Source organism: Polypterus senegalus, chromosome 5, assembly GCF_016835505.1.
Source record: "Polypterus senegalus isolate Bchr_013 chromosome 5, ASM1683550v1, whole genome shotgun sequence".
NCBI lineage: Eukaryota > Metazoa > Chordata > Cladistia > Polypteriformes > Polypteridae > Polypterus > Polypterus senegalus.
Window position 1 is genome coordinate 151,751,607 of NC_053158.1, and position 23,770 is coordinate 151,775,376.

At 39.4% G+C, this 23,770-nt stretch overlaps 1 protein-coding gene across 1 annotated transcript in view; it reads right to left on the bottom strand.

Moving 5' to 3' along the window:
* Nucleotides 1–23,770, bottom strand: part of lancl2 (LanC lantibiotic synthetase component C-like 2 (bacterial)) — an 80,719-nt gene that overhangs the window by 39,294 nt on the left and 17,655 nt on the right. Inside the window, exons 3-4 of the mRNA XM_039753502.1 lie at nt 13,986–14,193; nt 10,878–11,025 (exon numbers count right to left, since the gene is read on the bottom strand). Coding sequence (XP_039609436.1) covers nt 10,878–11,025; nt 13,986–14,193 — 356 coding nt within the window. The remainder of the gene's footprint in view (nt 1–10,877; nt 11,026–13,985; nt 14,194–23,770) is intronic.

The following is a 23,770-nucleotide window of genomic DNA, read 5'->3' on the forward strand; positions in this document are numbered from 1 at the left end:
AAATAAAAAAAAACAGTATAGAAAAGCTAGTCTTTAAAGTTAAAGGTTTTGCTAGCTTCAATTCTACATGTACCGCAAATGTGATTGAGTTTTTATTAATTTTGGTTAACACTTTCAGAGCTCTTCTCTATTATTTTTCCTTAGACAAATGGAAGGATCAATTGACATATACTGACGAGAACATTTATTTAAATAAAGCACAAAATATTATTTAAATAAAATCACTAATGTTATGGTGTAAGAAAAACTATTCAAGAAAAAATGTGAGCCTTAAATTTCTGTGCCCAAAGATCACATGATTTTGTGGCATTACACAAGTAGCTTGTTTATACTGGTTTGTAAGAGAGTCAGTAACAGTTTAAAATGTGCAGAAAACATGACCTACTAAGAAAAACTCATTATGATTGTGTTAATTATTTACAGATGAAAGAAAACTTCAAAATCTGCAATGGGATAATAACTATTAATGTGTGCCAAACACTAATGATAATCTGAGTTTAGCATTTCTTAAATTATTAATAGACATTTGTTAGGAAATACCTATTGAATTTTTACTGAAATAGAAAGAGTTATAAACCCAAGATACAAACAGAAAATTGCAATTCTTGTAGTCCTAAAAATACAACTTGGGTATGCATTTACACATATATAAGAAAACAACTCCACCCTGCCAAAGCATGGACTCTGCAAGACCTCTGAAGGTGTCCTGTGGTAACTGCTGCCCCAGATTGAACTTGATGTTCTAATGCATCCCAAAGATGCTCAACTGGGCTGTGATGTAGGAAATTTGGAGGTCAGAGCAGCACCTCAAACTCTTTGATTATGTTCCTCAAACCATTTGGTTTAACTGGTGAAAGCAGTTTACTGATACATATACACACATAAAGAGTAGTAGCACAGAAATAATACTAAAAAATCCTTGTGAGGCTGTCTCAGCATAGACCTTTTTACCAATCAAAACACTGAATTTGTAGGTTAAGTATTGCCAAACTACCCCCAATCAACGTCTGATCATGGCATGATAACTATATATGACAGTTCTTAATTAATAAAACAATACATATTTTAAATGTGTCAAATTTATAAGATATGAAAATTACTTACATCAAAACAAAGCATATTATTTTAACAGAAAAAGTGCAGTGTCTTATCTGTCCATTTAAAATCCTTGGTGCAATGCCCAAAAACCTTTTAATAGTTTAATCTCACACAGGCATCCACACAAGGTCACAGAACAATTACGGGTGCCGGTCATAAAATTAGAATATCATGACAAAGTTGATTTATTTCAGTAATTCCATTCAAAAAGTGAAACTTGTATATTAGATTCATTACACACAAACTGATGTATTTCAAATGTTTATTTATTTTAATTTTGATGATTATAACTGACAACTAATGAAAGTCCCAAATTCAGTATCTCGGAAAATTATGACAAAACCTGTAAAAAAAAAACCTGTGCATGCAGTGTGTCACATCTCAGATAAAGAGAAAGACGAGCTGTTTATTGATGCAGTAAGAAACGAATCGATGAATGAAACCTGTCATCTTTACAACGATTGACAAACACGGAATATAACTTGAACACAACACATCCTTGTGACGATGTGGGTTCTGGCTCCACACTCCCTTTGTTATTGGAAGCACTCGAACCCAACACCGTCGATAATGTAACCGAGTGAGCTAGTCAATGGAGGCAAATGATTCCAGCAAGGGGAAGGTATACAAAAAGTGCAACAGTGCTTTTATTAAAAATCAACAAAACAAAAACAGTGTTCCATAAATAGTGCAGATCTTCAAGTTCTTCAATAAATAAATAAATAATCCATTAAAAGAACACGTGGGGGTTAAAACTCAATAGAAAAAACAATCCTTAAAATCGAGAGGTTAAAATGATCAGGAAGCGGTCTTTAAAAACAACAACAAATAAGCTTGGTGCTTCTTTTCTGTATGCGTCTCACCTGCTTATCCCGTACGGGCTTAGCAGCAGGCAAGACGCTCTCTGCAGCTGCCCTCCTACATCACACGCTCGAGACTGGAGACCTCCCGATCCCTGGCTTCGGTCTGGCACTCATCCCAGTCCCCGAGACCTGATTACCCTCAACGGCCAGGTGCCCGTTGGGGATTCCATCACCAAGTCTCCGACTTCGCTGCCTTTTCAATGGCCTCTCTGCGCCCGTCGCTTTCACCTTGTCACTCCGCTACCAGATCGCTCAGCGGGCGACATCTACACAAACACCTGGGTGTCGGCCTAACACCCAGCTTCCTCGCAGCTGCCCACGGCGCCGATCGCGCTCACCACACGCTCCGCGTGTCCGTCTCTCTCCTGCACCGCTTGCTTCCACGCTCCCTGTAACCTCCGTCCTCTCCTTTCCTTTCTCTCCGATCGATTCTCCCCCTCTTTCTCCCCAACCGACTTGCGCTTCTTTTAAAAAACGTGAGGGGCCATCACAGCTGCAGCATTAGCCACGGGAGCAATCACGAATGTGGGCAGTTCCTCACCTGTGCACACGGTGAGAAACGCCCACATCGACGACTGCCCCGCGGCTCGCTACAACAACGCCCCCCTCACGAAGCCGCCTCAGGTGCGGTGATTATTTATTTAAAATCAATGGCCTTTTCTCCACGAGCTGTGGACCCATAACACCACAATCCTACAAATACGAACCTGATTGAAAGAAATAATGATAATCAAATCCTTGATGACAGCAACACTCATAACACTCACAAAACAATTACTGTACATTGACAATCATGTTACGTTATTTTTAAAATGTTCCCTTTTCTTTTTCATAACTTCTTTAACACACTACTTCTCGCTGCGCGCTGGTATATATATATATATATATATATATATATATATATATATATATATATATATATATATATATATATATATCCCGATCTACATACGCTGAAATAGACAAACCACACGCTGTGGCGCAATGGTAGAGGCTTCGCCTCTAGCGGTGACGTCCGAGGTTCGATTCCTGAGAGGGGGTGCACTGAGTATGTACGCGCGCTTCCCGATTCATTGTACCCTCGCATCCCCTTGGTTTGAGACGTATGAAAAAATATGCAGTTAACGCAGAAAGACAGATCACCAATTGAAGCTTTATGAATAATGGATACTTTATTCGCCATCAATGATTGTTTTGGTAAAGCCATACTCAGTGTAATCATTAGATGAACGGTAAAAAATACGATAGTTCATAATATCCACACAGACTTGCACGTAAGAGCGGGAGTCATCCGTTTTAACAAACAGCGTATTGCACTGATACGAAATAGCCTGCCCATTTAATTACTTAGGAATGGATACATAAATTAAGATTTTGTACAAATAATGTTTTTCATTTTTCTTCCTTGATGGATTCTGCCACCCCCAGGCAACAGTTGCTCGCACCCCATGTGTGTGTGTGTGTGTGTGTGTGTGTTTATGTAGATATGTATGTATATGTATATTAGCAAAATACCTGCGCTTCGCAGCGGAGAAGTAGTGTGTTAAAGAAGTTATGAAAAAGAAAAGGAAACATTTTAAAAATAACGTAACATGATTGTCAATGTAATTGTTTTGTCACTGTTATGAGTGTTGCTGTCATCAAGGATTTGATTTTCATTATTTCTTTCAATCAGGTTCGTATTTGGAGGACGTGTTGTGATCAAGTTACATTCCATGTTTGTCAACTGTTGTAAAGATAACAGGTTTCATTCATCGAAGTGTTTACTACCCAAATCGCTACTCGTGAATCTAAGATGTTTAACAGGCATTCCCGGCATTAAGTTGAGGATTTGCCTGCGAGTATTTAGCGACAGCGTCTCTATGAACTTGGATTTGCCTGCAAGTATTTAGCGACAGCATCTCTATGAACTTATGGATTTGCCTGCGAGTATTTAGCAACAGTGTGTCTATTAAATTGTGGATTTTTCTGCAAGCATTTGGTGGCAGCGTCACAAAGTTGTTTCCGTCTAGCTGCATCAGAAAATGTACCACGACGTCTGACTCGCCTCCTTTTTACTGTTTTCTCACAACTTGGATTGCTGCTGTCATAATCGATTTGAGTTTCATGGTTTATTTCAATTACGTTAGTATTTGCAGGACTTGTGTTGAAGTCACATTCGGCATCTATCAAGCATTGTAAGCATACAGCTGGTTTCATCGATAACTTCACATCGTAATAAACGAACAATAAAACAGCGGAGAAGCCGTGGATTAAATAAAAATGCTGCAGTTATCAGCACGGAGAAGTGAATAACGTGGTGAAGCAAAGAAGGGAATGAAGAGACCGAAGCGATGGACGGCCTTATATGGGCAGGCAGCCAACTACATGGGAGGCGTGGTGATGGGGGATGCAACACCGCCTCACACTGCGACCGAGCTGCAGGCTATGGACGTATATATGTACGTAAGTAGGATTAAATTATGACCGTTACGCGTAGAATTTCAAAATGAAACCTGCTTAACTTCTGTAAGTAACCTGTAAGGAATGAGCCTGCCAAATTTCAGCCTTTTACCTACACGGGAAGTTGGAGAATTAGTGATAAATGAGTCAGTCAGTCAGTCAGTGAGGGCTTTGCCATTTATTAGTATATATATATATATATATATATATATATATATATATATATACACATATATCTACAGTATATATCTATATAGATATATATATAATCTATTTAGATATATCTATATATATCTATATATATATATATATATATATATATATCTATTGTCACGCACGTGTGAATAGGGGGCCGCGGACGGACCTAAAACGGTATCGTGAGTTCGTATGCCAGAAGGATGTGACGGGGTACTAACTTTCCTCGCTTTGTTTTCCGCAGAAAGAAAGACGCACTGCCGCCATGAAGCGATCTGAATCAGCATCCACACACCACTACTTCCGCCCTTCCTCTGTCAATCCCTGATGACGTCACCAATCCCACTATCCTCCTTCTACCCAGCATACACCTCTACTTCCAGTCCTGCCTTATAAATGCTCCCACTCCGCCATCTTTCGGCGGTCAACTGTGTAGTACGAATGTGTGCTAACCTTGACTGTGATATATATACTTTTGCAAATCTGTTTTACAGTATACGGGGCCGGAAACCCCAAACCTTTATAGTTGTGTTTGTCTTTCTTTTACACACACATATATATATATATATATATATATATATATATATACATATATATATATATATATATATATATATATATATATATATATATATATATATATATATATATATATATATATATATATATATATATATATATATATATATATATATATATATATATATATATATATATATATATATATATATATATATATATATATATATATATATATATATATATATATATTAGTGGAGACTGGCTGGGTGCCACGAGGGGGCAGCCGCTCTGGTTGGAATGGCGACCATGGGAACAGAGCATGGAAGCTCAACCCTATAGGGGCCTGTGGTCACTGCCAGGGGGCACCCAGATGGCTGAGAAGCCCTGGATGTCAGCACTTCCCCCACACTCAAAGGTGCTGAGGGAAGGAATACCAGAGACACCCAGAGTGCTTCCAGGTGCTCAACCGACACTTCCGCCACACCAGGAAGTGCTGGCAGAAGTTCATCAGGAGACACCTGGAGCACGTTCCGGGTGAACATAAAAGAGGCCGCCACCAGGTGGAAGAGGACGAAGCCTGTAGGAGAGGAGTGGAAACGGTCAGTAGGAGAGGCATTGAGGAAAGAGGCCTGGACTAAGGGTGATTGGTGCTGGAGCACTGGGTTGTGCGTGTAAATAGTTGCAGAATGTATAATAAACATGTGTTGGTGTTTGAACCGACTGTGTCTGACTGTCTGTGCCAGGGCTGTTCCCCAAAATATATATATGCATTAGTTTGTGTATTGTAATTACATGAAGTTGACTTTTAGAAGGTCTTTTAGTACTAATTGCATTGTTAAGGAGAATGGAGTTGGGTGCAAATCCAGATCCTGTTTCTGGCCCCTAAGGACTAGGATTAGCCCTGGATATAGAAGATCAGGGGATACCTACCTATCTGTAAGCTTTCTCTATAGTTCTGAATTTGCCAAACCAGAAGAAGATCTGTGACCCTGGCTCAGCCTACATCTCCATCCTTTGCCTGCCTCAGTTCATTTATTTTAAAGGTACTCTGTTAGGCTCAAGAAACCATCTGCTATGTCTACAAGTGATGTGCACAGTCGGGACTTTTTCTAACTAAAGATCACAGCTTCTTGTTTACAATATATATAATATACTATATTTGTTGCATGAAAAACTTTGAAAATCCATGGTCAAATTACATATTTTGTCAACATTTAACATGGTTGTGACACATCATCTACTTCAAATGCATATTTTACAATTCATGTTTTCACAAACATAGCAGTCAATTCCATCAACATAACATCGACACCAACACTATAGTCATAACTGATCAACAGCAGTTTCAGCTTCAGATTTTGGAGAATTTTGGATTTTTGAATGCTCAACCTGTAAATACAACTTTGTCAGAAAATAAAGTAAAACTAGGGCATTGTAATTAAATTGTTCTGTACAGTTTCAATTTATCCGGTGAACTGAAAAAAGTATATAAATAAACAAAAGAGTAAATGTGGTATTTGGGAAAGTTTGGGCATCCTCTGTAAGGTCTGAGAACCTGTTAGGTCTTTAGCCTGGTCTGACTTAACTCAAGAACTGTTAGCCTGATCAAGAACTGTCAATAATAATTGTCACCTGATGACACTTCCACAGTGCAATATATTCTCTGGCACTTCAAACGCTGTGCAGCACTCAGCAACCAAAGGCTTTTCTGACTGAAGGTCTGAAAATTAAACTAACTGATGTCTACAAAGCAAAGGAAGGCAATAAAATAATATCAAAATGCTTCTAGCTGGTAATTTCCACAGCCAAAAATGTCATTAGGAAATGACAGTTAAGGGGAACCATGGGGGTTAAGACACTATTTGGAAGACCAAAAAACTGACATATTGGACAGCTTATATACTGTGCAGTGAAGCAATGCATTTCTTAAAACACCTGCAGACAGATTTAGCTGAGAAACTGGTGGTACGGTGGTACAGTGCAATAGTAGTACAGTTTTCTACTGTATTGTCTAAACCAACAATAGCTTTCAAAGAAAAGAAATCGGAAGGAAAGCTTACCAGCACTCTCATCATAAATAACATCTTAAGTATTTACATAAGACAGGGGAGTTGTAAACAAATGCTGTGGACAGATGATTTTAAAACTAAACACAAGGGTTGTTGAAAGGAATAAAGAACTGCATTTGAAAAAAAGCATATTATGCTTTTGTTATTGTGTGTGAATGTTAGTGGCACAGTAAACACTATGTGAGTACGGGGAAAATGGATTCTACAAAATACTAATAAATCCACAAGGAGAATGTCAATCGGGAAAATTAAGCTGAACACAGGATAGCTCCTACAACAAGACAATGATCAAAAACAATTCTACTAATTCTACATATCTACTGCAAAGTACTTCAAGAAACATAAGATAATGATTATTGAATTGCTCTCGCAGTCCACAGACTTGAACATCATTAAAAATGTGTGTGCAGATCCAGACCAAGAATATCTAATAGCTGAAGCATTATGAAAGGAAGAATGGGGAAAAGTTCCCAAAACAAGCACAGCTGGTTACAAAAAATGTGTGTAAACTGTGATTTTTTTTTTGTCCAAGGGGCTCTTACTATTTCTGACTTAGTAGAGTGCCCAAACCTTTTTGAAAACAACCACATTTAGTAATTTTTTAGCTCAACAAATAACATATAACTGTGCATTAACATTTTCATAAAATTATTGTTGTTTAAGTTTGTTTGCTGCCAAAGATGTAGTTACATTTTTTTTTGCTTAAAGTGTCATAAAAATATGTAATTTGGCCAGCATTGTCCTTCTGCATGGAATTGTATGTAATATACGTATACTATATTGCATTAATGTGCCTTGTAATGGTGTACTCTATAAATGGAACTTTTCAAAACCACTTAAATAACTATGTATAACTATCTTACTATTTATTAGGTTTCATTTAAAAATGTGGTTATGAGGATAGGTAAATTTGGGCAATGTGTTAGAAAATGAAAGGATTTTTTTCAAAAAAGAGATGAAAGGAACTTCTGAAATGTATTTAGCTTTGGGAGCATGGGGTTCACAATGTTTGCCTTTATTTTAAAGCCTTACATGAAAAGGTAACTATGTGTTATGCAGCAATCCATGATGAAAATGGCTACTTATCTGTGAATCAATCTTTATTAGTAATTTAGTGAGGCAATTTATTGAACATTACTTAAAATGTTGTAATAAAGGTGAATCGTGGTTTCTTCTATGAATGTGAAAAGAAACTTGATAACTCACAAGTACTTGACCTTAACTTGTTTTTCGCTGATTCAAAGTTTAACAGACAAACTGGTAAACAAAATAACGTGTTGCAGTAAACAGCAGTTAAATATGATTTAAAATCACTGTACTTTATACAAATCTTTTCAAAACAGCTTTTTACAATTTCAAAAACAATCACTTTGAGTTGACATTTTTTACTTATGCAGTTAGACTCAGGAGCTTATCAAGACATATATAGCATGTACTGTACTGCTAATAGCAATAGTAAAATAATGAGTACCCAATAGTAAATATGACATCTAAATGACTCTGAATATAATGTTATTTGTAATCTTATTTGTACAAGACAGAAGACAGATTATTTATTCAGGGTACAGCCAGGGCTGTTATCAAATTAATTCTTTTCGCAGTTTAAGATAAAAAGTAATTTAAATATTGTTCATTACAGACAAATGAATTGAAGAAAACTCTTAAAAAAACTGACTTCTCTAAATGGACTTGGTATGGAGTTAGTTCTTGAGTGAACACTGACTCGCTTTTTTCTGCGGTGTTTTTCCTTTTTTCATTATTATTTTCCATCCATTTTCCAACCCGCTGAATCCAAACACAGGGTCACGGGGTCTGCTGGAGCCAATCCCAGCCAACACAGGGCACAAGGCAGGAACCAATCATGGGCAGGGTGCCAACCCACCGCAGGACACACACAAGCACATCCACACACCAAGTACACACTAGGGCCAATTTAGAATCGCCAGTCCACCTAACCTGCATGTCTTTGGAATGTGGGAGGAAACCGGAGCGCCCGGAGGAAACCCACGCAGACACGGGGAGAACATGCAAACTCCATGCAGGTAGGACCTGGGAAGCGAACCCGGGTCTCCTAATTGTGAGGCAGCAGCGCTACCACTGCGCCACAGTGCCGCCCATATTATTATTTTCATTTTTCAAAATTATTAATCTTTAACTTCTTCAAAATGAAAAATAACTATTGTCTCAAATTTAATAGAAAAAATGTGTTAAGATATATCAATACTGTGCAGCAAGCAGACAATACAAAACACATGTGCTGATTTTTTTTATTTTTTTTTACTTGCTTTTACATCAATGATTCATACTCTCCCCCTGATTTCAGAATTAAATAGTTCTTTGTCCTGAGACAGCTGTAAATCTCCTGTTGACATGTCTTCCAGATAAACTCCAAGAAGTACCAAGTGATGGCTAAATCATAGGCCATAAGGGCTTTAAGAAATTCAGTGGGAAATACATGTTAATCTAGAAAACAGGCAAAGGTTGTAACCAAAAAGGCTGAAGACTGACACTGAAAACCAAAACTTTGTCATTAGCTATTCAACAATACGACACGGCTGTTACGGGTATGGTCACATAACTCAACAACTACTGTTAGAAGGAAAGAGCAAACTAGAAAATGAGTTGTAATAGAGCTAGGCAAAACAATGATCAGGAGAACGTAGGGTCAGATCTGGAATCTAGTTGATTACCTCTTTATTTATACCAGAAGAAAACCTTGAAAAAACCTGACATGAACTACAGCCATGATTGCAGCCACATGATGGTGAACAAAGCACAACCCTAACTCTGGGCATGCACATCAGGTTTCTGAAGATTGTAAAGAAGAAAAAGTATCAAATGTCAAGGGGCATGCACATAAAGCACCTCACCAATGAGAATGTTAGTAAACGGTGGAAGCCCTTTTGCAAGAGTCATGCATATCCTAAATCTCATATTTATGGACACTATCCACCATAACAGGTGAAGGACGTGACCTAACAACAATATATTTGTTAGAATACACCACCGTCAGTGGGACATAAGAAAAAGGAAGTGGATAGGCAAAGCAAGATAAAAGGACAAAGCCAAATATAATGTACATTGGACCTAGCTTGTGTGAAAGCACTTTTAATTTTGTTCAACTTTGTCAAGTGTTCTAGAATTTCTTAGTCACAATACTTTGTTCCATATGTTTATAGTTCTTTTCTATAGTTATCACTTGTGAATATTTGCATAAACTCTGTCTTTTCAACAGTGAGGTATAAATTGGAGTGAATGGCAAAGAAGCAGCATTTATTTATTGCATCTCTAATACATAATCCTTCCATTAATTGGTCTACTGAACCTGTTAACTACACTTGTAGAACAGGAAATCCCTGACCCAACAGTATGGGCGCAAGGCAGGAATTGACACTGAACTGATTCTGATAAAAACAATTAAACTAATTATGTTCCATGAGAAAAATCACTGTTTCCCCACTTAAATATAGTTATGCATTATTATTTACACTTGGATTATTATGGTAGGCTGATCACCACAGAGCAAGTTAGTGTTTTTTTCTTTTTTTTTTTTTAAACTTTTACAAGATTATATTTTCCATCACTCAGTTGATCCTTGATTAAGGTTAACATTAAAAATGTATGAGACAGTGACCATGTTTTTTATGTGAAAATCAAGTAAAGGGTAACACATCACAATATACTTTACCTCTTTGATGTTGGTCTCAGGAACAGTTTCTGATCCAATCTCTCTGTTTAGATACAACAGGGCATATAGATAACCTGCTCGGCCATACAACAGCTCATCAGGCATATCTGATTCTGAACTCAGTACAGCTCTATGCAGCTGAAGAAGCCTAAAAAATTAAATACAAGTGCATCAAAAATAATTATATCAAGAGTCTAAAACAAATCACAATTTAGTGTATGTACAAGTATGCATTCCAAACCTGGTACAAAAATCATTCTATGTACATTTTTACCAGCTAAATGCAAGCAAAATAAGAACTATTACAGTAGAACCTCTGGTCACGAACGTTTCTGAACACGTACAAATAGGGTAACAATCAAAAAGTTTGCCAAAATTTTGCATCTGTTCATAACCACACGCTCTGGTGACGAACAAAAAAAATGGCGGCCAGTTTCCCTACTCGCGTTCGTTCTTTTGTTTGTATTTACAAGGCCTAACAAAGCAGCCGATGTTGCAAAAGGAGTTATGTTAACCAAGTAGAGGCCTCAAGTGCTGGAAGAGGTGGAAAAACTGTTGCTAGTGTGGCTGAACAAGAAGCAACTTGCAGGGGATAGCGTAAGCGAGGTGATCATATGCAAGAAAGCCAGGAAGATTCATGGCAATTTGCTGAAAAAAAATCCTTCTTCGAGTTGCAAATGTGAGGAATTTAAAGCCAGTATAGGATGGTTTGAAAAGTTTTGCAAGAGAAGTGGCATTTAATTTTTTTTCCCTGTGCTTAAAACTCATAAACAAAGTGTTTACATTGAGCGGTTCGTAAGGGTCTAGTGCAAACTATTACAATGTTAGTTTTCTCTATTGTTCAAGGTTTTCTCAGTGTTATTCAATGTTTTTACATGTAGTTTACTATTACACTGTGCATTCTATGGTATAATTATCTATTTGTGTGCTTAAAAAATATATATTTACATACAGATTGTACGGTCTGGAACAAATTAATTGTATTTACATACAATCTTATGGGGAAATTACATTCGGGTCGCGACCAAATCAGGTCACTTCCAGAGATTTGGAATGAATTACGGTCGTGACCAGAGGTACCACGGTAGTCGCATTCTACATAAAGGTACCATAACATATTATATATATATATATATATATATATATATATATATATATATATATATATATATATATATATATATATATATATATATATATATATAGTTATATTCCTTTTGAGATTAGTGAAAAAAGAATAGCATATAAAGTTATTATTATTATTACTTTGTCACAGTTGCATGGGAACATTAGTGAATTGCCATAATCAGGTCCTGGTACAAATTCCCAACTGAACTTAGGTCTTGTCTCTGAATTGGTTGCCTTAGGACTTAAACACTGTTGGGTTTTTAAGGTAATTCCTTTGTGTTTCATTTTTTTTTTGATGGTTAGTGTCAATAAAGCCTAATTGTGTACTTAAATCTGAGATTCAGCAGTAAAACAGTAAAATAAGAAAATGTCTGACAAGTTTTTATAGGCACTGTACCAATCTGAAACAATACCAAGTGCAGCCGATGCAAACTTCAGACCATGCTGGTAAAATGTCTTTGTTAATCTGATGTAGAAGTACTTGGACCAATAATGAAATAATGAGTTATTCTGGCCAGTGGGTAAATCCCCTTGGAGAATTCAGAGTAATCTCACCTCTCCTGTCATTCTCAAAATTGCTTAATCAATTCAGGATCTCAGGAATTTCAGAGAATAAAAGCTTATAATAATTATAGATTACAGTTTTTTTCAGAAAAGAAGCTAATATGTGAACTAAATGACATGCTACACCAACAAGGATGCTTTTGGAAAAAGTACAAATTCTAAAAGTAATTGTTTCTATGGCCAGACTTAAACTAAATGATCTTGGCTGAAAACAGGTTAATGGGAACTGTTTTTGTGAAATACAAGTATGTGTAAACAAATATGCAAGATTTAAGCTAATCATTAAAAATTTCTCCTAAGCTGCAAAAAACACATTTCATATGGAAAAATAAATTCATGTTTTTCAAATATTAGTAATATAAAAACATTTAAACTGCACTCAACAATATCTTTCAATAATCCACAATAAATTAGATGGAAGCAAAATGTAAAATCTACAATTTTTAATAAAACATAAATAAAAAAAATCAAACGGATTTTAACTGGCACTTCCTTGACTAAATGCAGGCTTAACTTGAGCCTGTGCTACAAAGAAAGGGTTTGCAAAATTAGATTAGATGCAGAGTTTGTTTCCTGCCTTGTGCCCTGTGTTGGCTGGGATTGGCTCCAGCAGACCCCCATGACCCTGTAGTTAGGATATAGCAGGTTGGATGATGGATGGATGGATTTAATGCAGAGCACACTGAAACTATTCGGCCTTTTCTAAGCCAAGTAGAGGGTAAAGAAAATATACATGTAGTAATTTTTCATTACTGCACATTGAATAAAGTTTACATGAATCCAAAATGAGAAACAAATTATAAACAATATTTGCAGTCCATTGCTAAGACTACTCATGCATATTCCAATGTTCAAATAGAGACAGTTTAGAATTGACAACTAATATAACAAGCATGATTTTGGGATGTGGGAAGAAAGATAAAGAAAAACACCACCAGAGATAGGAGAATGTTCAAATTCTACATAGACATTGTATACTCAAAATATGCTAAAAATAATCCATTAAGGGATTTATTTTGTGTCATAAAAAATGTGCCTTCAACATAGGATTGATGTTACTTAGGAGGAACAATTTTATGCAAAGAAAGAAACAATTCATCAGATGTACAAACAACAATCTGATTTTAACATTATATAACTTAACAGCCAGGGTAAATAATCAGTTTTGACTTATTTAGTACTCAAAAATCAAAATTCTTTCTTGAGAAATTGACTATACTTGATATAAACTAATGATCCTTTAGAAGTCAACAACATATTTAAAAATTATTATAATTATAATACAAACTGTCAATAGTTACAAAACTGATTTTACTTAAGAGAGGAATAAACCAAATATAAATCTGAAAACATATAATACTGCAAGACTTTATTTTTTTAAATACTCCTAATGGCTATCGTATTGGAAAAACATACTTTGAAATGCACTCCTTGCTCTCAGTTTCATTGTTCAGTTTCTGGTAGACAACAGCCCCAACTGCAAGAGGTCCAGCGTCACCACAAAGAAAAGTGACCCTTCTACCATTAAGATTACGCAGGGTCCTCTTCACATAGTCTAAGGATCGCTGCAAGTAGGACTGCTCACCCATCACCTGGTAAAGCTGGAGATACAGCAAGGCAACACCTGCAATCAGAATAACAAAATTTGTGTGTGGTGAAAAGATATATATACATCCAGAATGTTACACAGAAAAGAATGCATTAAAACCCAGCCTAAAATTTGCCATTACACTTTAAATTATGCTGTGATGTGCTCATTTGAATTAAGTCAAACTGTGATCACTTGAACCGATTGATGCAGTATCAAAAATAAACACAAATCTATAAAAAGCCCACAAATGAACATCATGAAGACAAGTAAGCTGTCTTTACAACTCACTGCTTGAACTGAAAATAAGCTATTATCTAAAAAGTAAAATAAAAATTTGACAGTGCTACAAGCTTCCAAGGAGCCACGCACACTGTCCCTAGTGGAGGTTCTCCTCAGAAAATATATCAGGAAAGATGGCTATGATTAAATAAGTAACTGAATATCAAATTTACATCCTGATCTAATCTGAAGATCTGCAATCTTTGAAGCACAGATAAAGTATATTCTCCATAGCAGAGATGCAAGATAAAAACACTCCTGAAAAAAGGCTGCATTTTAAAATATCAGAAGTTTGCAAGACCATCCTACCCAAGGTGTTAGCAAATTTTTACACATTCAATAAATTTTATTATAAACAAGAAAATGATCAGTATAAGAAAACTAGGAACTTCCAAGCCTGTTAATCTTGGTTGAAAGAGCTTAAGATCATATAAAGCATAATGATTTGCTAATAAATGTATACATCAAGTTGAAATGATAGGATGTTTAATCATTCTTTAATATAACATCAGACATATGATCCTTGCTTTTACAGTCCGATTGCAGTGGACGTGGGTACAATTTTCCGTTCCACCATCTATCTATTCTCTAACTGGCTTACTCAATTCAAGGTCACAGGGAGCAGACGCTGATCACAGTTTTATAGGGAACAGCACATGAAGCTATCTTGGACAAGGTACTTTATTCTTATGCATCCACATTTTCTCAAATAGAGCTAATTTAGAGTCATCTGATGATCTAACCTGTATGCCTTTTTTGGTTGTGGGTGGAAACTGGAATCTCTCTTCAATGATACATCTTGAAGTGCATTAATAAGTACATAATTGCAGAGACAAGCAGTTAGTGGGGCTGCTAAAACAGAATTTGATGACAAACTTGGTATGTCATCCAAGATAGCACATGCTCCTGTTTTTTTTGTTTTTTTTAAATCAACCAAACTCCACTTACTTTGTCTTGCTGGATTACAGTATTTTACTTTATAGAGTATGCCTTTTTGTCTTATCTTAGACATGTTGTATTTACAAAAGACACCTTTCCTCCCCATTTTCTGAGAAATGTGATGCCAAAGCCAGTGCTACTGCAAACTCACAAGCAAAATGTAACATATTCAAAATGAAACCCAGCTCTTCTGTTTATAATTATTTATTGTTATTTTATATTTGACTAGTGCTGGATCAGTACTAAAATTTTGACTTTCGGACCTTAGTACCAGTACAAAAGTGGTTCTAAAGCAAATAATGAATAGTTTCAAACCTGCAGTTTTACTCCAGCCTGCCTAGTGCACCACGCCATTACGCTGCATTATTCATCATTACCCTCTTGATACTTGAAGAAGCCACTATTATGTTTAGCAAATGGGTTGATATTTTTTTGAGTCTTCCCATGATGTCTTGATCTCATTAAAGCCTTCAATTTCATTTTATAAAATCTACAAAACAGACGTTTTCAACATCTACTATAGCAAACGACAATGGAAGGGGGGCAAAGCTGACATTTACAGTCATTTGAAAATGTTTGGGAACCCCTCTAACCCTGCATAATAATTTACTCTACTTTCAACAAAAAAAAGATAACAGTGGTATGTCTTTCATTTCCTAGGAACATCTGAGTGCTGGGGTGTTTTCCGAACAAAGATTTTTAGTGAAGCAGTATTTGGTTGTATGAAATTAAATCAAATGTGAAAAACTGGATGTGCAAAAAAGTTGGCTACACTTGTAATTTTGCTGATTTGAATGCATGGAGCTGCTCACTACTGATTACTTGCAACACCAAATTGGTTGGATTCGCTTGTTAAGCCTTGAACTTCATAGACGGGTGTGTCCAATCATGAGAAAAGGTATTTAAGGCGGTCAATTGCAAGTTGTGCTTCCCTTTGACTATCCTCTAAAGAGTGACAGCATGGGATCCTCAAACTCTCAAAAGATCTGAAAACAAAGATTGTCAGTATCATGGTTTAGGGGAAGGCTACAAAAAGCTATCTCAGAGGTTTAAACTGTCAGTTTCAACTGTAAGGAATCAAATCAGGAAAAGAATAGTGTAATGTTCTTCAGGTTGAAATAGCGACACACTCAGAATAATGTTTCAAATGCTGTTTATTTTGAACCCTGTTTAACCAACTCTCCATACAGCGTGTTTTTTAAACCACACCCTTCCCTCAGGATGTCATACGTCCCAAAAGACACAGACCATAACAATCAAAACCTGAACATAAAGTAATCAACAAAAGCATTATTGAACAATCATATACAACATTTTCCCCCCTCCCCCACCAATTGAATTAGGTGTGAAAAGAGGTCAGAAAGTCTTGGAAGCGGGCAGGCCTTGAACGCAGTCTTGCTGCTCGAGATATTGGGGTTCCACTGCTAGCAATGGGTTGAGGGTCCATATTCTGGAGGAGAAGAAGGGGGGCCTGGGCCATTCAAGTTGTGTGATCTGAGGTAGGGTTGCCCTTGATGATGCTACCAGATCCTGAAGGGGCTGGCACCTTGCACAGCCTGCTGGCATGCCACCGAGACCCATCCACTAACTGAAAGGTTGCAGGTCCAAGCTGGCTCTTAATCTGAAGGGGTGATGACCAGAAGGAGTGAAGAGCGAGGTCCATCAACTTGAAATTGGGAATCCATATTCTCCTCTGCCTGTTGAAATCATGCTTTGACTTTGCTTGCCGTTTTTGCACGTTTGACTCAACTGACTTGATGGGTGAAAATGTTGTAAGGGAACGAAGCCTATGCAAGGGTAGTTCCATCTCACAGCCTAGCATACGTTTGGCTGGGGAAACCCCAGTCGTAACATGCTGAGCAGCTCTATAATGCAGCAGGGTCTGTGACAGTGCTTCATTAAAAGGGAAACCCTGTGACAGGTGAGCCCTGAGGCCATTTTTTGATTAAAATGTTCAAACCCTCCATTAGCCTGGGGGTGATAAAAGGATGTTTTAATACGGCATATACCCCGGTTTTCGACAAAATCAGTGAACATGACACATCTGAACTGTGAACCATTATCCATTGTAATGCATTTTGGTAAACCCTAGCAAGCAAACAGTGTGTCCAGGAAACCAATGAGGGACTGTGCTGTGCCCATGGGAATGACCTCTGGCCACTTTGTGTGGAGGTCATATGCTACTGCCAAGAAGTGCTGGTGATGTGGCACACCTTTTAATTCACCACAGATATCAACTTGAATGTGTTGCCAAGGGTTGGAGAGGAGGCATTGGTGGGGGCCCAGTCTTACCACTTATTAAACAAGGTGCACAGTTACGCACCAGCTCCTCTAAGTCTCAGTCAATGCCAGGCCACCAGACTAGGTCCCTGCAGCGTTGGTTTAGTTTTACAATTCCAAGGTAGCCTTGATGAGCCATGGCCAGGACCCGACCCCTGAGGTCGCTGGGCATAACTGTGCGATGTCCACGAGCTAGATGAGTCTCATTCCAACACAAAAGCTCATCTTTAAATCGGATGTAAGACTGGAGGTTAGGGAGCACTTCCAATAGCCAGCCATTAGCAATATACTGTCGTAGGACTGTGAAAACTGGATCAAATGCAGATTCTTTTGTAAGTTACTGGAGTGATACCATATCTTGGAGTGAAGAGTGCAGCAAGTGAATCAGATCCTCCTCATGCTCAATTTGCATAGTGGTAGGGGGATGAAAAACAGAATGTGACAACAAATCAGCCACAACATTGTCCCGTTCTGGGGTAAACTGTAACTTAAAATTGTACCTCTGGAGATGTTCACCCCAGCAGTGCATGTGCAGCAGCCTGTGACTTGAACCAGCAGAGGACATCAAAGATGTTGGGGCCTGGTGGTCAGTTTGTAAAGTAAATGGACGACTGTACAGGTAGGTATGCCACTTTTCACATATCAATACATATGTAATGCCTCCCTCTCCCCTACTGAGTATTTCTATTCAGCAGGGCTCAATGCATGGGAAGCAAAAGCCACAGGCTTCTCCACTCCATCTTGTATCTGTGAAAGAACTGCTGAAGCAGATGCATCACAAGTTATAATAGTTAGACTGTCCACATTAAAATGTGACAAGAATGGTGAAGTAGTAAGCAACTCTTTAAGTTTGCAAAAGGCTTCTGCACAGTCCGCCAACCAACTCCAGGATGCCTCTTTTTAAGCAACTGCCGAAAGGGCGTAGTGAGTGCAGAGTATTGTGGCATAAATCTCATGTAGTACCCTGTCATCCCCTGAAATGAGGCCAATTGTGAAGCTGAAGTAGGTGCTGGAACACGCTGAATGGCCTTTACATTCGACTGAAGGGGTGATAAACCTTAAGTTGACAAGCGGAACCCAATAAAGTCCACTTCATGTGCAGCAAACAGGCACCTATCTGCATTTAAGGTAAGGTTGTGGTGGCTAAGAGCTGAAAAGGTTGCTTGCAGACGTTCATCAAGGACAGCATTGTCTGGGCCATGGACTACAATGTCATCCAAGTAAACAACCACCCCTGGAATTCCTGCCAGGATAGTGGACATTATTTTTTGGAAACAACTGGGAGTGGAGCACAGGCCAAATGGCATTCTGGTATAACGAAAAATTCCAACGTGGGTGGTGAATACAGTCAAATCCCTACTGTTCTTGTGCAGAGGAATTTGAAGATAACCTTGACGAAGGTCTAGCTTTGAAAAAACCTTTGAGCCATGGAATTGAGTGGTGAGCTCTTCGATGGTTGGCAAGGGGTAAAGATCAGGGATGATAGCCTGATTTACTGCCCTTAAATCCACACATAACTGCAGCCCTCCTGGCTTTTTTTCTGCTATAACCAAATTCAATATCCAGGGGGAGGTGTGGATTGGCTCTATAATGCCATCTGTCAGGAGGTTTTGTAGTTCTATTGTGACAGCATCCCACAGGGCTGGGGCACATGCTGCAAAGGTTGAATAACAGGGGTAACACTTGTATTAAGCAGGGGCTTGTGCGTAAATGTGTAAAGATGTCCTAAGCCAGTGAATAAGGTAGGCCATATTTAGAAGTGACACTTAAGCTCCCGTGTCTAGAAGAAGAGGAATGCAAACATCATCCAGGTACACGGCACAGAAGCGAAACCCAGGTAAAGAACAACAGACTGTGTGAATAACTGCAGGGCAAGACTCAGCAGAGCGTTGTTTTTGCTGTGTACAGTTACCATTTCCAGGGTCTGGCACTGACCTACAGTCAAATTTATTGGGTTTTCAACACCGCCTACATATTTGTCCTCATGCAGGGCAGTCCATGGCATGAGGCACGTCTAGTAGAACCGCAATTGTAACAGCGCTGGCGAGACTGAGCTGTATGAGGTCTCATCTGCTGTACTGATGCTTGAGACTGACAGTCAGATGCACAGTTGCACTCTGCGCTCTGTGGCTCATTCACTGTTTGAACAGTAGTTAAGGGATTCGCAGAAGGCATCTGTGTTTCAGCTATTTTATGTGCACATTGAGAAGCGGATTCCATTTGGCACGCAATAGTCAACACTTTACAGAGCGTCAAGTCATCATCCTCCAAAAGAAGACTCTCATGCACCAGAGGAATAATAGTATTTTCACTCTGTAGGTCCCCAATCATTTCATCATGAAGAAGGGCAAATTGAAAAGACTCGGCTAAACCCTTTAATTCAGACACGTACTGCAAAATTGACTCACCAGCACGTTGTGCCCATTGACAGAAAGGAAGCCATTTCAAAAGGACACTCTGCTGTTTTGTAAAGCGCCTGTCAAGGAGCTCAACAGCGGCTTTGAATATGTCAGCGTCGCAGAGAATCTGGAAGACACGGAGTTCTTCTGAGCCAAGGCAATGCAGGAGAATAGTTCTTTTTCTAACATTAGCAACTGTGTCCAAACCCACAGCAAGCAGGAATGTTTGAAATGAAGGCTTCCATCTGTCCCACGGAAAAGGCGATTTGCCCAGCTGAGGCAAGAAAGGCTCGGTGGGGTGGAAGCGAAAAAAAAAAAGAACATTTTCAGCCATCCTCGTTCGCCAATTGTAATGTTCTTTGGGTTGAAGTAGCGACACACTCAGAATAACGTTTCGAATTCTGTTTATTTTGAACCCTGTTTAACCAACTCTCCATACAGCGTGTTTTTTAAACCACACCCTACTCTCAGGATGTCATACATCCCAAAAGACGCAGACCATAGCAATCAATACCTGAACATAAAGTAATCAACAAAAGTATTATTAAACGATAATATACAACAGGAAGACCTAAGGCACAGTTGCTGTTAAACCCAAAGACCTGCAAGAACATCTTGCTGCAGATGGTGTATCTGTACATCATTCTACAATTTGTACAAAGAACATCTGTATGGCAGGGTGATGAGAAAGAAGCCCATTCTGCACTCACAAACAGAGTCATGTGTTGTATGCAGATGCTCATTTAGACAAGCCAAATTCATTTTGGAACAAAGTGCTTTGGACTGATAAGACAAAAATTGAGTTATTTGGTCATTTTGGAAGAAGAACACCGCAAAGTGCTTTGGACTGATAAGCACAAAACATTGAGTTATTTGGTCATAGGCGAAAAGCGCTTTGCATGGTGGAAGAAGAACACCGCATTCCAAGAAAAACACCTGCTACTTACTGTCAAATTTGTATATTTGTATATGTATGCATATATATATATATACACATATACACACACACACATATATTATATATTATATATATATTATATATATATTATATATATATACATATATATATATATATATATACACACATATACATATACATATATATACACACACATATACATATATATATATACATATACATATATACATATATATACACACACATATATATATATATACACACACATATACATATATATACATATACATATATATACACATATATATATATATATATATATATATATATATATATACATATATATATATATACACATACCAAACTCTCAAGCAAATGCTGCGTATGGTCAGCGAGGATGGAAGGAACTGGGATCAGCTCCTCCCCTCGTCCTTTTGCCTATCGGAAGTCCCACAAGCCTCCACGGGGTTCTCCCCTTTGAACTACTATCGGGGCATATTAGATATTTTGAAAGAAGGCTGGGAAGAAGAGGCTCTTCCCTCCACAAACATACTGGATATATCGCACGATAGATTTGGAAAGATTCGGCCTGTCCTTAAAAGTCACATGGAGGAGGCTCAAGCAGCACAGGCCCGGTACTACAACAGCTGCACGCCTCTTGGGAGTTCCGCCCGGAGATCGGGTCATGGTCCTAGTGCCTACCTCCCACTCTAAATTGCTTGCCCACTGGCAGGGCCCCTCTGAAGTTAAGGAGAGGAAGGGACTGGTCGACTATTTGGTGAGTCAACCCAATCGCCGGCCAAAGGAGCGGTTTATCATGTGAACCTGCTGAAACCGTGGAAGGACAGGGACCCCGATCCCTCCTCCGGCCAGCCCCGCTCACTCTTCGCTCACACACACGACCTTAACTTCGGCACGGACTTAAGTCCCAGACAGCGGCAGGAGCTGGAAACAGTTATCCGGACCGTTCGGGAGGTAGTCAGTGAGAACCCCGGAAGGACCTCTCTGATTGAGCACAACATCGTGACAGAGCCCGGGGTTGTTGTCCGAGAACGCCTCGCATCGCCTTCCCGAGGCAAAAAGGCTGAAGTGGAGCTTGAGATCAAGCGCATGCTGGAGCTAGGTGTGATTGAGGAAAGTTATAGTCCCTGGTCCAGCCCCATTGTGCTCGTCGGTAAGCCTGACGGAAGTTGGAGGTTCTGCAATGACTTCCGCCGGCTTAATCAAGTCTCCCAATTTGATGCTTATCCAATGCCACGCGTGGACGACCTCCTCGAGAGGCTTGGACAGGCTCAATACCTGACCACACTTGACATGACGAAAGGGTACTGGCAGGTTCCTTTAACGGACTCCGAAGGTAAAAACGCGCTTAGTACCCCTAGCGGACACTGGCATATCGTGTCCTTCCATTTGGGTTACACGGGCTCCAGCAACCTTTCAGCGTCTGGTGGACAAAGTGCTTCGGCCTCATAACTCATACAGTGCTGCCTACCTGGATGACGTGGTCATCTATTCCAGCACATGGAAGGAACACCTACAGCATGTCCAAGCGGTATTACGGACACTTGGTGAGGCGGGCTCGGATTAATCCCAGAAATGCTTCTTGGATTAAGCGAGGCCAAATATTTAGGCTACCTGGTGGGTGGGTACCGTAAGGCCACAGTGCTCCAAAATTGATGCCATTCTGAAATGGCCCGTCCATGAACCAAGCGGCAGGTCCAAGCCTTTCGGTTAGCCGGGTACTACCGCCGGTTTGTACCCGGTTTTCGGAGAGGCGCCGCTTGACTGATTTAACAAAGAAGAGGGCCCCGAACATTGTGGCATGGACTGAAAAAACAGGCGCTGCATTTGGTGACTTAAAGCAGGCCCTTACGTCCACACCTGTTTTGATGGCACCTAACTTTTCTTTGCCTTTCATCCTCCAGACGGACGCTTCGGACACAGGCCTGGGCGCCGTGCTGAGCCAAAGCGTCGATGGTGTGGAGCACCCCATCATGTTCCTGAGCCGGAAACTGTTGGACCGGGAGACCAGGTATGCTGCGGTGGAGAGGGAGGCTCTGGCGATTAAATGGGCGATTACTCAGCTGAGGTACTACCTGTTGGGCGGAATTCACCCTTGTCACGGACCATGCACCCTACAGTGGATGGCCCTCCACAAGGAGTCGAATCCGCGGGTCACCCGGTGGTTTCTTGACCTGCAGCCGTATAAGTTTTCGCCGTTCATCGTCGGGCGCTCCACGCCAACGCTGATGCCCTTTCTCGGGTTCACGACCTCTCGGTCAGGATCGCCTGACCCGACGGGTCTGGGCTGTTGGGCCTTGTCACACACGCGCATGGGAGGCAGCTAAAGGGCTTGAGTGAAGGCAGTTCGAGGCATGCCGGGTGTGGCAGAGTGCACTGACTCTTTTCTCCTTGCCTGTAGACCATCCCCGGGATTTCACCTGGATCTCCTGACATCACTTCGGGACTGAGCCAATGGAACTCGGCCACACCAGCTCCAGTCCCTCTGATGTCACCTCCGCTCTGAGCCAATGGTGGAAGACCACGCGCCAGATCCATACGACCTCACTTCCTGTCTCCCCTTTACATACATACAGTGGTGTGAAAAACTATTTGCCCCCTTCCCGATTTCTTATTCTTTTGCATGTTTGTCACACAAAATGTTTCTGATCATCAAACACTTTTAACCATTAGTCAAATATAACACAAGTAAACACAAAATGCAGTTTTTAAATGATGGTTTTTATTATTTAGGGAGAAAAAAAATCCAAACATGGCCCTGTGTGAAAAAGTA